The 16,951-nt window shown below is 45.4% G+C and overlaps 1 protein-coding gene across 1 annotated transcript; it reads right to left on the reverse strand.

Annotated features, from left to right (window-relative positions):
- Positions 1–10,568: 10,568 nt before the first annotated feature.
- Positions 10,569–16,108, reverse strand: LOC129706109 (achaete-scute homolog 5-like). The gene is made up of 2 exons (XM_055650096.1): positions 15,551–16,108; positions 10,569–11,963 (listed from the first exon to the last, which is right to left on the reverse strand). The coding sequence occupies exon 2, from the start codon at positions 11,788–11,790 to the stop codon at positions 11,239–11,241; it is 552 nt and encodes a 183-aa protein (XP_055506071.1). The 5' UTR covers positions 11,791–11,963; positions 15,551–16,108; the 3' UTR covers positions 10,569–11,238.
- Between the last annotated feature and the right edge of the window lie 843 nt (positions 16,109–16,951).

Consider the following 16,951-nt stretch of genomic DNA (forward strand, 5'->3'; position numbering starts at 1 on the left):
AAACTGGGGTATTGATATTTAATTATCATTTAATAGGATCTGAAGTTAACTTGCCTGTTCCCCTTATTTTCCGCCATGCAAGACTTTGATTAGATTAGATTAAATTAGATTAGATAACCTTTATTGTCATTCAGACCGAAGTCTGAACGAAATTGCAGCAGTCATACATATAATACAATAAAAACACCAATAAACACACATTAACATCCGCCACAGTGAGTCCACCCAGCATCTCCTCACTGTGATGGAGGCAAAAGTCTTAGGTCTGCAGTCTCTTCTCCCTCTGCGCTGAGGCTGATAAGACCCACTTGTGCAGTCCTGGCTGCCTTGCACCTGGAGGAATGCCGTTAAATTGGAAAGGATGCAGAAAAGATTCATAAGGATATTGGTGGTTGCACCTTGTTTTCATCCGGACCCCAGTTCCTGAACCTCCCTCCCTCCCCATTGCATGCAACATACTATATCATTAAAGCAAGTGAGGACCTGGCTGATTACAAAAGGCTCTGAGGCAGAGTATAAATGGAATCTGAGAGCATGGCAAGTGACTGGCAGCAAACACAAGGGCATCCAAATATATAGGAACAGAAAACGCTCGAGTGGAAATTGAAGTTGATCAGAGATTAAAAAGAAAATCTCTTCATGGAGAGATTTGTTGAGCACCACAGTGGTGTAAGCTGTAACACCACTGCCTCACAGCACCAGAGATCCAGGTTTGATACTGACCTTGGATGCTGTTTACATGGAGTTTGCATGTTTTCCCCATGACTGCGCAGGTTAGCCCATGGTTCTCTGGTTCACCCACACATCCCAAAGATGATTGTGAGTATTGCTAAGCAATTTGGTCTTGGTACATTGGCCCTCGCATGTAGGCGAATAGTAGAATCTAAGGAGAGTTGTTGAAAACATGGAGAGAATTTTTTTTAAATCCCACCTTTTGAATCATTCTTAAATAAATGGCCCTTTGCTAAAATTCCAGTCAGTATTTCCGATTTGTATTGAAAGACTTCCCAGATCCATTTATGGATGTTTCAAGACTCTACATCCCCCCCCCTCCCCCGTAATAGATCTGCTGTAGATTTTTAAATTTGAAGTCCAAAGAGAATAGTTTGCTGCCATAGACAATAGGTGCAGGAGTAGGCCATTCGGCCCTTCGAGCCAGCACCGCCATTCAATGTGATCAAGGCTGATCATCCACAATCAGTTCCTGCCTTGAAAGTATCCAGAGAACCTGCCTCCACCGCCCTTTGAGTGAGAGAATTCCACAGACTCACCACTCCCCGTGAGAAAAAGTGTTTCCTCGTCACCATTCTAAATGGCTTACCCCTTATTCTTAAACTTTGGCCCCTGGTTCTGGACTACCCCAACATCGGGAGCCATGAGGCTTTGTTTAGTTTAGAGATGCAGTGCGGAACCAGGCCCTTCAGCCCACAGAGTCCGCTTTGACCAGCGATCCCCGCACACTAACACTATCCTACAAATTGGGGACAATTTACATTAATACCAAGCCACTTAACCTACAAACCTGTATGTCTTTGTAGTGTGGGAGGACGTACAAACTGTACAGACAAGTTAGGGTGAACAGGGTCTCGGGCGATGCAAGGCAGCAGCTACACCACCATGCCACCCGCAGACGTGTTCAGGACTGAATAATTAAAGGAAAACCACAATTTTTTTATCCAATCGCTTATATTCTGCATGGCTATTAGTCATAAGGGATGTTGGAAAGCAAGTGAAGACAAATCACACAAAATAATTTACTGTAATAAATGTCACTGCAATAAAAATGTCACTGGTTATAAATAGCAGGCCCTCATTTAAGTACCCTCGAACTACATCTAATAAAGAGCAGATCACAAAACAAGCAGGGCTCACACTGACGCAGCAGGTAAGAGCTGCTGACTTGCAACATAGAAATTAGGTGCAGGAGGAGGCCATTCGGCCCTTCGAGCCTGCACCGCCATTCAATATGATCGTGGCTGATCATCCAACTCAGTATCCTGTACCTGCCTTCCCTCCATACCCCCTGATCCCTTTAGCCACAAGGGCCACATCTAACTCCCTCTTAAATATAGCCAATGAACTGGCCTCAACTACCTTCTGTGGCAGAGAACTCCAGAGATTCACCACTCTCTGTGTGAAAAATGTTTTTCTCATCTCGGTCCTAAAAGATTTCCCCCTTATCCTTAAACTGTGGCCCCTTCCTTGTTCTGGAACATCTGAGATCCGGGTTCAATCCTGAGCTCCGGTGCTGTCTGGAGTTTATACGTTCTCTCTGTGACCGCATGGATTTCCACCGGGTGCTCCGGTTTCCTCACACATCCCAAAGGCGTGTGGGTTTGTAGTAAAGTGTAGGCCTCTGTAAATTGCCCCTAGTGTGTAGGGAGTGGATGAGAAAGGATTACAAAAGAACTTGTGTGAATGGGTGATCAAAGGACGGTGAAGACTCAGGTGGGCCACAGGGCCTGTTTTTCTAGCGGTATCTCTCAAATCAATTAATCATTTTTGCTAATGAATCCATATGTCAAGTGATCGGTTTACTTGCTGTTTGTATTCCCTCTTCCTAGGTGGCAGCCTTGCCCAGATTCTGACATCTTCCAGGATAGGTGTAAATGGGTGTAACATTTTACATTTTCCACCCTACAGAATTAATTTTAGACTGAAGATGTACAGATGTGATAAACTTGAAATAAAATAATCCGCTGGTCAGGCAGCAGCCACGAAGAGGTAATTACAAGTCAGTTAGTTTAATGTCAGTAGTGGAAAATTATTGCAAGAAAAATCAGCGAGGCTGCAAATAATCTATATGGAAAGAGGGATTGGTGAGGAATAGGAAACGTGCACTTGTTTGGGAGATCCTGCCTGACTAATTAAGTTTTTTTGAAGATAGACAAAAATGCTGAAGAAACTCAGCGGGTGAGGCAGCATCTATGGAGCGAAGGAAATAGATGACGTTTCGGGTTGTGTCCTGCGCATAATAATAATAATAATAATTTTATTTATAGAGAACTTTAAAAACAAACATAGCTGCAACAAGGTGCTGTACTTCACTAATCATTGACAAAAAAGTTAATACACACCAAAAATAACAATCAAAAGAAATAGTAGGAAAAGACATGTAAAATAAAGAAACATAAAAAAAACACCAAAAACAGAAGCAAAGCCTCAGGCACGGTCAAAAGCCAGGGAGTACAAATGTGTTTTAACACTGGATTTGAAGATGGACAGTGAGGGGGCCTGTCTGATGTGCAACGGCAAGGTGTTCCAGAGTGCCGGAGCAGCAACAGAGAAGGCTCTATCCCCTCTGAGCCTCCGACTAGACCTCGGTACCTCCAGGAGCAGCTGACCAGCTGACCTGAGGGACCGGGCAGGAGCGTATGGGTGGAGCAGCTCAGAGAGGTAAGGCGGGGCGAGCCCATTCAGAGATTTAAAAACAAATAACAGTATCTTAAAATGAACTCGAAAGTGCACCGGGAGCCAGTGGAGGGAGGCCAGAATTGGCGATATGTGCTCCCTCTTTCGAGTCCCTGTTAAAAGGCGAGCAGCAGCATTCTGAACCAACTGGAGACGAGCCAGTGAAGAACGAGCAACACCAAAATAGAGCGCGTTACAGTAATCCAGCCTAGATGTAATAAGAAGTTATGAATTGGATCATTCTCACAGATATCTCTGCAATCAGCTGTGGAGATGGGAAAGGCCAGTCTTTGATCAACTCACTGGAAGGGCAAGCTGGTGGAGCTCGCTGGCTGTGGGCACTGGCTGGTGGAATGGTCGGCGGGCACTGGTGGAGGGCCGTGACATTGCCTATTTCCTACAGGGTTTCGGCCCGAAACGTTGCCTATTTCCTTCGCTCCATAGATGCTGCTGCACCCGCTGAGTTTCTCCAGCACTTTTGTCTACCTAAGCTTTAAGACTTGATCCCTTGACTGGTTTTTAAGATGGTGGTCACCAAGTGCAGGTTGGAAGGGTCGAGTCTGAAGAAGGGTCGCGACCTGAAATCTGCCCTTCCCTCCGCAGATGCTGCCTGACCCGATGAGTTCCTCCAGCCCCTTGTGTCTTTGCGAGGGGAAACCTTTGCTCTCTCTCCTATTCTCTGTGGCTTGCAAGGTTATGTTCAGGGACAGGCTAGCCGATACCAATCACACGTTGGAACAGTGGGAGGGGCGGCAGGGATCACAGTGAGGGGGGGTACGGGACAGGAACGTGACTGTAGTAATGAGTCTGGGTAATTGTTCTTTTATTTTCTTCTGACAGATGCCAATTTGCACCTTGGCTGCCTTGTTGGGGTAGAGCTGCACAAGCTTCTGGAAGTTGGCTTTTGCCAGTTCATAATCATTCATGGCAAGTCTCGCCTCGCCCATTCTGAAAAGAGCCTTCTCATTGTTTGCATCCAGCTCTAACTCCTGAAATAAAAGCAGAATCATATATTCATTTTAGGAATCATCTTACGGCCTGTTATCCTATCATCTATCTGATAGACAATAGACAATAGGTGCAGGAGTAGGCCATTCGGCCCGTCGAGCAAGCACCGCCATTCAATGTGATCATGGCTGATCATCCCCAATCAGTACCCTGTTCCTGCCTTCTCCCCATATCCCCTGACTATGCTATTTTTAAGAGCCCTATCTAGCTCTCTCTTGAAAGCATCCAGAGGCAGAGAATTCCACAGACTCACCACTCTCTGTGAGAAAAAGTGTTTCCTCATCTCCATTCTAAATGCCTTACTCCTTATTCTTAAACTGTGGCCCCTGGTTCTGGACTCCCCCAACATCGGGAACATGTTTCCTGCCTCTAGCGTGTCCAAGCCCTTAACAATCTTATATGTTTCAATGAGATCCCCTCTCATCCTTTTAAATCCCTCTCAGTATCACACTCTGTAAGTATTAGCTTATTACTCTGCTACCTTCCCACACAGATGGGAAAAACAAGATGGGCAGCACACTTTGGGGGCCTAAGAGACCTGCCCCATGGTACAAACCTGGTTTCGACCCGAAACGTTGCCTAGTTCCTTCGCTCCATAGATGCATTTTTGTCTACCCTCGATTTTCCAGCATCTGCATTTCCTTCTTAACCACGGTTCAAACTTCATCAGTTCAGTCATTTTGCTTTTTGAAAGAAAATGTTGGGTTATGTTAGATGAGAAAGCTGATCTATTTGATAGGGAAAGAATGAGTAGATATCGCGGTTGATAACTTTGACGCCTTGTGTTCAGGTAATTCGAAGACACGCTTTTGAATACGAGAAGGAAAGCATCCAAAGTCACTCTGATTAATTGAATTCTTCCTCCTGAAAGGATGGCGTGCATCCACACGCTCCCAGCCCGGTTATTTTGTCTGACTGCACTGAAGTAGTGCTTCAAGTGTGTTTACGTCCCAGGGTGAACAAAGCCTAAGATGATCACTGCTCGAGCTGGCCCGGTGTCAACAATGCAGATAGCTTATCGGGCCAGCACATCAATGCTGGACCACCAGCGCGGGCGGGCCCCTGTACATGTAAGAGCAGGTCAGAGCTGCTTCTCTCCCAGTGACAACCAGAACGAATGTACACCCCAGACAACGGAAATACATGAAGCAAAGTGAGACCACTCTCACAGAGAGTGGTGAGTCTGGATTGTCACAGAGAGTGGTGAGTCTGTGGAATTCTCTGCCTCAGAGGGCGGTGGAGGCCGGTTCTCCGGATGCTTTCAAGAGAGAGCTAGATAGGGCTCTTAAAAATAGGGGATATGGGGAGAAGGCAGGAACGGGGTACTGATTGGGGATGATCAGCCATGATCACATTGAATGGCGGTGCTGGCTCAAAGGGCCGAATGGCATACTCCTGCACCTATTGGCTGTTGTCTATAAAGTGAGGCAGAGTGGTGCAGCAAAGCCGGAGGGCCGGGTTCGATCCTGACCTCAGGTGCGGAGTTTGAACCTTCTCCCTGTGACCACGTGGGTTTCCTCCGGTGCTCCGGTTTCCCCCCCACGTCCCCAAAGACATGCGGGTTTATAGGTTGACGGGCCCTCTGTAATCTGCTGCCCCTAGTGTGCAGGGAATGGATGGGGAAGTTGGATAATGGAACTAATAAAGTTCCACGCTGCACCATCGAGAGCATCCTTGCCAACTGCATCACAGTATGGAACGGCAACTGCTCTGTCTCCGACCGGAATGCCTTGCAGAGGGTGGTGAATACTGCCCAACGCATCACCGGTTCCACGCTCCCCTCCATTGAGTCTGTCCAAAGCAAGCGTTGTCTGCGGAGGCCGCTCAGCATCGCCAAGGACTGCTCTCACCCCAACCATGGACTGTTTACCCTCCTACCATCCGGCAGGCGCTACAGGTCCCTCTGTTGCCGGACCAGCAGGTCGAGGAACAGCTTCTTCCCTGCGGCTGTCACTCTACTTAACAATGTACATCAGTGACTGCCAATCACCCCCCCCCCCCCCCCCCCCCCGAACTCTCCTCCCACAGGAAAAAAGAAGTCTACGACTATGCATGTAAACAGATTTATTTATTGAAATCATATTCTATGTCGCTCTTCCAGGGAGATGCTAACTGCATTTCGTTGTCTCTGTACTGTACATTGACAATGACGATTAAAGTTGAATCTGAATCTGAATCTAATGTGAGTGGGACATCGGGCCCGTTTCCACACTGAAGGCGAGCACAGCAAATTGGGCAACAGAAGCCATCAAGTCCAGTGAAAGTATGGATGAAGGGTTCAGCGTCACATGGGGAGAGAACGAGATGGGGACTCTTTGCAAGATGCCAACTGACTTGGATAACAACACTTTAGCTTGCAGCTATGCTTTAAATGACAGTAAAAGAAAAGCATTATTCAATTGAATTTCTAGAGAAGTAGTTTTGACATATTGAGCACCACTTTCAAGGTGAAATATTTGATTCTGCTGCATTTAACAGATTATTCTGTTATCATTAGTCAGTTAATATGAATTCTTCAGATAAGCAGTAAACGCAATGAATTACAGATGCTGGTTTACAAAAATAGAAAGACGCAAATTGCTGGAGTAACTCAGAAGGTCAGGCAGCATCTCTGGGGAACATATTTTGAATCTGAAGAAGTGAAATGAAAAGTGGCAATGCTCGTGGACTTTGTGCAAAAAGACAAACAAACAAACAACCAAACAAACTACAATCAGAATGGAATTCTATCTCTATCGTGAAATGTCACCTATCCATGTTCTCCACAGATGCTGCCTGACCCGCTGAGTTACTCCAGCACTCTGTGAAACGTCACCTATCCATGTTCTCCACAGATACTGCCTGACCCGCTGAGTTACTCCAGCACTCTGTGAAACGTCACCTATCCACGTTCTCCACAGATGCTGCCTGACCCGCTGAGTTACTCCAGCACTCTGTGAAACGTCACCTATCCATGTTCTCCACAGATGCTGCCGGACCCGCTGAGTTACTCCAGCATTTTGTGTAATTCCTTCAGATAAACAGGTTGACAACTATCAAAGAATAATAATTTTGGTCTCTGATGTTGTCTGATATATTGACCATATTTTGATATCACCCCGTGAGCCATTGTTATCTATTCCTCTGCATCTTTAATGTCCACACTCACTCATTTTCCCTCTCACTGGCGTACCTGAGCGTTTGATCACACTGGGCCTGTACTCACTGGAGTTCAAGAATGAGGGGGGGACCTCATGGAAACGTATCAAATAGTGAAAGGCTTGGATAGAGTGGATAGAGATAGAATTCCATTCTGATTGTAGTTTGTTTGGTTGTTTGTTTGTTTGTCTATTTGCACAAAGTCCACGAGCATCGCCACTTTTCATTTCACTGCACATCTCGTATGTGTATGTGACGAATCAACTTGACTTGACTTGACTTGACTTGATGTGGAGAGGATGCTTCCACTAGTGGGAGAGTCTAGGACCAGAGGGCACAGCCTCAGAATTAAAGGACGTTCCTTTAGGAAGGAGATGAGGAGAAATGTCTTTACTCAGAGGGTGGTGAATCTGTGGAATTCTTTGTCACAGAAGGCTGTGGAGGCCAAGTCAGTGGATGTTTTTACGGCAGAGAAAGATAGATTCTTGATTAGTGTGGGTGTCAGGGGTTATGGGGAGAAGGCAGGAGAATGGGGTTAGGAGGGAGAGATAGATCAGCCGAGATTGAATGGCAGAGTCGAATAGATGGGCTGAATGGCCTAATTCTGCTCCTATCATTGATCACCCTATGACATGCAGAGAAAGACTACAAAGTTTGTTTTGCCTGTGTGTGAAGCAACTAAAACGTGCAGCCAGTGAGGGAGATTTGGCTGCGACATCTTCACAAAAGTACTGTAATTTGGACAATGTTTGTTTTGGCTAATTATGGAGAATACTTTTACTGTTTACAGTTTCCAGTGAGCATTTTCTTGACTTCAAGTAAAAGTTTTCACTCAGGCGGCATCTGCTCAGTGAATACAGCAATCACCCCTATGCTAGAACCACACATATGAGATTAGAGATAGAACAAGCAACAGATCGTATCTTTGGCTTTCAGCACACCGTCTGATGACTCCCAGAGTGCACCCATTAGCTAAATGCCACTGTTATTGCATAGTAATCGCTGGAATTTAGAAGTATGAGGGGGGGGACCTCCTTGAAACTTACCAAATAGTGAAAGGCCTGGATAGAGTGAATGTGGAGAGGATGATTCCACTAGTGGGAGAGTCTAGAGTCTAGGACAAGAGGCCACAACCTCAGAATTAAAGGACGTTCCTTTATGAAGGAGATTGGACACGCTAGAGGCAGGAAGTGAATTTGCGAGGTGAGTATGTGAGAGGGCGCGAGAGAGAGAACGGGACTGTCCTATGCTGAGAGAATGGAGCGGCTGGGCTTGTACACTCTGGAGTTTAGAAGGATGAGAGGGGATCTTGTTGAAACATATAAGATTGTTAAGGGCTTGGACACGCTAGAGGCAGGAAACATGTTGGGGGAGTCCAGAACCAGGGGCCACAGTTTAAGAATAAGGAGTAAGCCATTTAGAACGGAGATGAGGAAACACTTTTGAGTAAGTCTGTGGAATTCTCTGCCTCAGAGGGCGGTGGAGGCAGGTTCTCTGGATGCTTTCAAGAGAGAGCTAGATAGGGCTCTTAAAAATAGCGGAGTCAGGGGATATGGGGAGAAGGCAGGAACGGGGTACTGATTGGGGATGATCAGCCGTGATCACATTGAATGGCGGTGCTGGCTCGAAGGGCCGAATGGCCTACTCCTGCACCTATTGTCTATTGTCTCTCTGCAGTCTCCTTTGTTTCTGGGTGTTTGGGTTGCTGACCCAGGCCGTGATGCAACCAGTCAGCAGGCTCTTTAACGTGCACCTCTGGAAGTTTGGACTGGCTTGTGAATTTGTACATGCACAAGCCTAATTCAAGAAACCCAAACTGAAATGAATATATGTTTTCAAAATAATGGTTTCATGTGGCATAGTGATCTAAGAGAAAATAATCAACGGCTCCACAACCATAGGGATGTTGTCCGGAAACTGGGAAAAATGTACAAGTTCATGAATGTACTGGCAACATGTGTAGGAAGGAACTGCAGACACTGGCTTGCACCAAAAATAGACACAAATTGCTGGAGTAACTCAGCGGGACAGGCAGGCAGCATCTCTGGAGAGAAGGAGTGGGTGACGTTTCGGGGCGTGACCCTTCTTCAGTCCGATAGTCAGGGGAAAGGGAGACTTGAGATATGGAAGGAAAACCGTGTGAAAATGCCAGATCAAAGCAGACGATGATCAAGGTTACTGGCTTCCAATCCGACCCCTTCCTTCCTCCAGAGCCAGTGCTAATCCTGATCCCAATGTTCTCACCTGGTGTCGTTTGGAACAAAGACTTGCTTGGACAATCTGAGGTGGGCTGTGTAGAGTGAACGGTATGTTAGCATTCATAGCAAAAGGATTTGAGTATAAGAGCAGGGAGGTTCTACTGCAGTTGTACAGGGTCTTGGTGAGACCATACCTGGAGTATTGCGTACAGTTTTGGCCTCCTAATCTGAGAAAAGACATTCTTGCCATAGAGGGAGTGCAGAGAAGGTTCACCAGGTACACAAAAAAGCTGGAGAAACTCAGCGGGTGCAGCAGCATCTAAATGTTCACCAGAAGGTTCACCAGACTGATTCCTGGGAAGGCAGGACTGTCATGTGAAGAAAGACTGCATAGACGCGGATTGTACTCGCTGTAATTTAGAAGATTGAGGGGGGATCTTATAGAAACGTACAAAATTCTTAAAGGGTTGGACAGGCTAGATGCAGGAAGATTATTCCCGATGTTGGGGAAGTCCAGAACAAGGGGGTCACAGTTTAAGGATAAGGGGGAAATCTTTTAGGACCGAGATGAGAAAAACATTTTTCACACAGAGAGTGGTGAATCTGTGGAATTCTCTGCCACAGAAGGTAGTTGAGGCCAGTTCATTGGCTATATTTAAGAGGGAGTTAGATGTGGCCCTTGTGGCTAAAGGGATCAGGGGGTATGGAGAGAAGGCAGGTACGGGATACTGAGTTGGATGATCAGCCATGATCATATTGAATGGCGGTGCAGGCTCGAAGGGCTGAATGGCCTACTCCTGCACCTATTTTCTATGTTGAGCAGATGCAGAGATTACTTCTGTACATATGACAAAATCACACTTCATTCTCTCAACATATGACAGTCCCGCCATCCCAGGAATTAACCTTCTGTGATGCTCCTTAGAAATGCACTGTCTTGAATGTTCAATTTAGTTTAGTTTGGAGATACAGCACAGAAACAGGCCCTTCGGCCCACCGACCAGCGATCCCCGCACACTAACACTATCCTACACACACTAGGGGGACAATTTACATTTGTACCAAGCCAATTAATCTGCACACCTGTACGATTTTGGTGTGGGAGGAAACCGAAGATCTCGGAGAAAACCCACGCAGGTCACGGGGAGACGGTACAGACAGCACCCATAGCCAGGATCGAACCTGCGTCTCTGGTGCTGTACCATAGGCAGCAACTCTACCACTAGGCCACCATTCTGCCCATGCTAATTTGGCAAGCATTAATAGTGTACAATAAAACTTGCATTAATATGGAAAGCCAACCACATCTTTTATTTGTCAGTGTAAAAGAAAGTTCCAAATAGAAGTCTGGCCGGCAAAATTTGTTCAGGCAAATCGTTATCTTTGGATTGACTGAGCGGTCGAGTGATACGGCACGGAAACAGGCCCTTCGGCCCAACTCGTCCATGATGCCCCATCGAAGCTGGTCCCACTTGCCCGCACGTTAGTTGCTGAGCTCACCAAGTTCACTGAAGGGTGAAGGAGATTTGGACTCTCCGTCACTGCTGCCTCCTCTCCTGGGCGGAGGGCACATAACCTCGTGGAACTCGGCAGCCCTTGACACCAAAGGCCCCCTCTCCTTGGCCCTTGACGGGTTCAGTAGCTCCTGAAGGTGCTTGATGTAACTGATCGCCGCCCTCAAGGTCTCCACTTTGCTGAGTCTTTTGTCGGCAAAACCCTTGGGCAGGTGCTCCCTGAGGCGTGCGTAGCCCTCGTTGACGTAGCGCACTCTCTGCCTCTCCCTCTCGTTGCGTTTCCTGATGAAAGCGGGCTCAAAGGAATAGTCATAGACGCCCAGGTGACTGTGCAACGGCAGGTAGGACATTCTACTGGCATAGGCTTCATGCAACGTACTGTCCAAGTAGGCTGCTTCAACGGGAAATGTCAATGGCAAACCCTCGGAGAAAGGCACCCCAAAGTAGTCATGTACCCTGGCCAAAGACATCCCCATGGGTCCTGGGTAGGGGATTACTCCTTCTTGCTGATTATTATCCATTTTAAATTCCGGAGTTCAAACACAACAGCTTTCCTTTATACTTGCCGTGGAAGAATCCAGAAAATCTTCTGTTTCAACTTTTCAAACATGTGAGGACAACATCAGGAAAGGAATGGGTTAACCTGGAATTTCACAGAGAACACAGGCTGTCCTACACGTCTATGTTCGAATCCCTGTGTCAAAAATGAAATAGAAAGGTTACTAGGAAAACATTCTAACTGACTTGCACTAAAGAATTTAAAATCTCATATTCAGAAATAACAAACAATGTTTCAGCATGTTGTTTAAGAAGGAACTGCAGATGCTGGAGAATCGAAGGTTACACAAAAAAGCTGGAGAAACTCAGCGGGTGCAGCAGCATCTATGGAGCGAAGGAAATAGGCAACGTTTCGGGCCGAAACTCTGAAGGAAATAGGCAAGGTTTCGGGCGGAACCCCGAAAGGGGTTCGGCCTGAAACGTTGCCTATTTCCTTCGCTCCATAGATGCTGCTGCACCCACTGAGTTTCTCCAGCTTTTTTGTGTAACCTCCAATGTTTTAACATGTTTGTTCAACTAACTTTTTTAAACACATATATGGATTGTAATGATATTATATAATTAATTCCAAATTAATTATAGTGTACAGGGTGATCATCGAACGTCACGGATGCGGTAGGCCCAAGCCTCTGTTTCCGCATCGAAGTCTATAGATCTAGGAATATTTCTCTAGTCTATAGAACTCGGAATATTTAACTAGGACAAATGGATATTATAGAAACATAGAAAATAGGTGCAGGAGTAGGTCATTCGGCCCCTTCGAGCCTGCACCGCCATTCAATATGATCATGGCTGATCATCCAACTCAGTATCCTGTACCTGCCTTCTCTCCATACCCCCTGATCCATTTAGCCACAAGGGCCACATCTAACTCCCTCTTAAATATAGCCAATGAACTGGCCTCAAGTACCTTCTGTGGCAGAGAATTCCACAGATTCACCACTCTCTGTGTGAAAAAAAAAATCTCACCTCGGTCCTAAAAGAGGACCCCTTGTCCTTAAACTGTGACCCCTTGTTCTGGACTTCCCCAACATCGGGAATAATCTTCTTGCATCTAGCCTGTCCAACCCCTTAAGAATTTTGTACGTTTCTATAAGATCCCCCCTTAATCTTCTAAATTCTAGCGAGTACAAGCCGAGTCTATCCAGTCTTTCTTCATATGAAAGTCCTGCCATCCCAGGAATCAGTCTGGTGAACCTTCTCTGTACTCCCTCTATGGCAAGAATGTCTTTCCTCAGATTAGGAGACCAAAACTATACGCAATACTCCAGGTGTGGTCTCCAGTTCAATTTAACCCAACTTTCCCCTTCCCCACAGCCTATGGGACTAGATGGGGTTAAAATTCCACCAAAATTTTGAATGGATGGACCAATACTATTATTTTACGGAGCATATCACTATCAGGTCGATAATATTCCTCGCTAACAACACTGTCTTCAAGGTGCTTTTAGTCAACACTTTACTCCTGTAAATAAAGATGCAGCACGGAAATAGTCCCTTTGGCCCATCAGGTCCATGCTGACCATCGTTCACCTATTCACAATAGACATTAGGTGCAGGAGTAGGCCATTCGGCCATTCAATATGATCATGGCTGATCATCCCCAATCAGTACCCCGTTCCTGCCTTCTCCCCATATCCCCTGACTCCGCTATCTTTAAGAGCCCTATCTAGCTCTCTCTTGAAAGTATCCAGAGAACCAGCCTCCACCGCCCTCTGAGGCAGAGAATTCCACAGGCTCACAACTCTCTGTGTGAAAAAGTGTTTCCTCGTCTCCGTTCTAAATGGCTTACCCCTTATTCTTAAACTGTGGCCCCTGGTTCTGGACTCCCCCAACAGTTTTATGTAATCCCACTTTCTTATCCACTCCCTGCACTCCATGGGCAATTTTACCGAGGCCAATTGCACTGCAAACTCGCATGTCTTTGGGATGTGTCACTTTACTTTCATGTTTCATGTACCTTGTGTTTTATGACTGTTTGCAGATCAATTTCCCTTCTGGGATAATTAAAGTTCTATCGTATCGTATCGAAACCGGATCTCCCAGAGGAAAACCAGGGCGAACATGCAAACTCCACACAGACAGCACCCGAGGTCAGGATCGAACCTGGGTGTCTGGTGCTGAGAGGCAGCAGCTCTACCAGCTGCACCACTGATTCAATGGTCTCCAGTCAGGTGGTCCTTCAAGAATTATACGAGAGGCAACACAATCTCTAAGTTAAAACGGAAGAGGTGGCAGAATGGTGTATTTTGTTTCCACACTAACCTGCTCAAACCCGTTGGAAACTGAGCTTGTACATCAAGACATCAGTCACTGGGAGATCAAAGCGAAATCTGCCACTGTCAATTTTGAGCAGATTTGTATTTGTTCTACCCTTAATCACCTCAAATTAGTGCATGCATTTTTATTTTTACAAACGCCATACGTAGAAATGTCAGCAAAGCAATACACTACTTTAACCAGTGATCTTTCCTGAAGTGAGTTACTCATTAAATTGCTGGCATGTTACAGTCGCAAATACTACTGACGGATTGGAGAAGTATCTCATCGTAATGCATTAATGGGAAATAAATAATAACAGGTAAGGATGATTATAATACTTAAGTGTTTAAGAAGGAACTGCAGATGCTGGAAAATCAAAGGTACACAAAAATGCTGGAGAAACTCAGCGGGTGCAGCAGCAGCATCTGTGGAGCGAAGGAAATAGGCAACGTTTCGGGCCGAAACCCTGAAGGAAATAGGCAATGTTTCAGGCCGAAACCCTGAAGGAAATAGGCAACGTTTCGGGCCGAAACCCTGAAGGAAATAGGCAACGTTTCAGGCCGAAACACTGAAGGAAATAGGCAACGTGAAGGAAATAGGCAACGTTTCGGGCCGAAACCCTGAAGGAAATAGGCAACGTTTCGGGCCGAAACCCTGAAGGAAATAGGCAACGTTTCGGGCCGAAACCCTGAAGGAAATAGGCAACGTTTTGGGCCAAAACCCGGAAGGATTTTGGCCCGAAACGTTGCCTATTTCCTTCGCTCCATAGATGCTGCTGCACCCGCTGAGTTTCTCCAGCATTTTTGTGTACCTATGATTATAATGCTTACTGAACAGACTGAAATAAATGGTTAAAAACACATCAAGGCAAAAATTGAACCAAAATTAAAAGTTGTTCTCCATACATAACTCAAGAGAGATATATCAATATTATACAGTATTATTTTTGCATGTTTTAAAAGAAAAAAAAATGAGTATGTTCGAAAAGCTAAATAACATCAAAGGCACCTGGGGAATTGTAGGCACAGAGACCCAAAGAGGGAAGATTGAAAGATGCATGGATTTGGGCTTTTTTGTTTTGCAGTAATTGTTTTTTAAATTTATGTAATTTTTAAAAACATTTTTTCATATTATCTATTCAGTGCTGTGTTCACAGACCTGTTATGCTGCTGCAAGTACGAATGTTGTTGTTCTGTTTTGGTGTCTATGACAATTAAACACTCTTGATTTCAAAACAGAAAACTATTAAGAAGAGAGTAAGGAGAGAGAATGATTAGCGGAACGCACAATAAAGAACACAGGTGAAAAAGGCAAGAGACAAAATGTTTAAATTAGGTGAAAGGATGAAGCACATTTTGAAAAGGAATCGGCACATAGGGAAAGAAATGCCCTTTGACAAGGAAGCACAGCTCTAATTGTTTTCCTCGATTTCTGTGAAATTTTGTGCACAATATTTCTTACCTATTTGGCTGTAAGATTTGCTCAACATTTTTACAGTGTAACGCAGTCTTTCAAGGTGGCTGCCTCTTTAAGGAAGCAGAGATCACAAGCTTCTGTGGTCTCCTCAGACTTGGAATGTCTTCAAAATGTTTTCCGGGAGTATAAGTAAGCACTCAAGTCCTTTCCTTCTGGCTTCTGTCAAGAAAGACTTTGCTGAACTGAAGCAGCCAGTTGGTTTTTTTTTGCCTTTCAGCATTGTTTTGGACGTGCCTTTTCGGATTGGATAATTCCTCTCACATCAAAGAGCTGCCTGGATTCCACACGGACCTCCCTCCTTTTATGCAGACACATGCAATTGTTTGAATGGTGATGATTGAAATAACTTCAATACATCAAAGATCAGTCATCAAATTACAGTCAGATATGGGGCGGCCTTGCTGCTAGTGCTGTTGCCTCACAGTTCCAGGGTCCCCGGTTCGATCCTGATCTCCAGTGCTGTCTGTGTGTAATCTCCATATGAGTTTCTGTCAGAAAAGCAGCTACTCTAAATGGCTACTCTAATTCATCTCTGCATGCAGGACGCAGTTTATAAGCAGGTGATGTTTTGGGTCGGGATCCAGGTTCAGACTGATTCAGTTTATCACCAGTACCGACCTCCCCACCAGGGGATCTACAGGAGGCGCTGCCTCTAAAAGGCGGCCAGCATCATCAAGGACCCACACCACCCTGGCCACGCTCTCATTTCACTCCTGCCACCAGGAATAAGGTACAGGAGCCTGAAAACCATGACCACCAGGTTCAAGAACCGCCTCTTCCCAACAACCATTAGGCTCTTGAACACTACAGAACACTAACCCTAGCAACTATGAACTTATATAGACTGTCTTTGTTTTTATTGCATACCTATTGTGGTTATTAATTAATTGATCTTGTGTTTATTACATATTATTTAGACAATCAGATTTTAGTCTGAAGAAGGATCTAAAGGATCTTTAGTCTGAAGAAACACCTGAAAAAGGTGTTTTTTTCCCCACACAGAGTGGTGAATCTGTGGAATTCTCTGCCATAGAAGGTAGTTGAGGCCAGTTCATTGGCTATATTTTAGAGGGAGTTAGATATGGCCCTTGTGGCTAAAGGGATCAGGGGGTATGGAGAGAAGGCAGGTACAGGATACTGAGTTGGATGATCAGCCATGATCATATTGAATGGCGGTGCAGGCTCGAAGGTCCGAATGGCCTACTCCTGCACCTATTTTCTATGTTTCTTTGTTTCTATGATCCTGACCCAAAATGTCACCAAATGTGACAAATAAAATTGACTTTGACTCCATGTTCTCCAGAGGGCTGAATGACCCGATGATTTATGTAATTTTATTTTATGATCCAGCATCTGCAGTTCTTTGTGTCTACATATTATCTGTGT

This window comes from Leucoraja erinacea, chromosome 19 (genome assembly GCF_028641065.1).
Source record: "Leucoraja erinacea ecotype New England chromosome 19, Leri_hhj_1, whole genome shotgun sequence".
Classification (NCBI taxonomy): domain Eukaryota; kingdom Metazoa; phylum Chordata; class Chondrichthyes; order Rajiformes; family Rajidae; genus Leucoraja; species Leucoraja erinaceus.

Coding starts and splice junctions, on each gene's coding strand:
- LOC129706109 (XM_055650096.1), bottom strand. CDS start 11,790: ATGGATAATAATCAGCAAGAAGGAGTAATCCCCTACCCAGGACCCATG.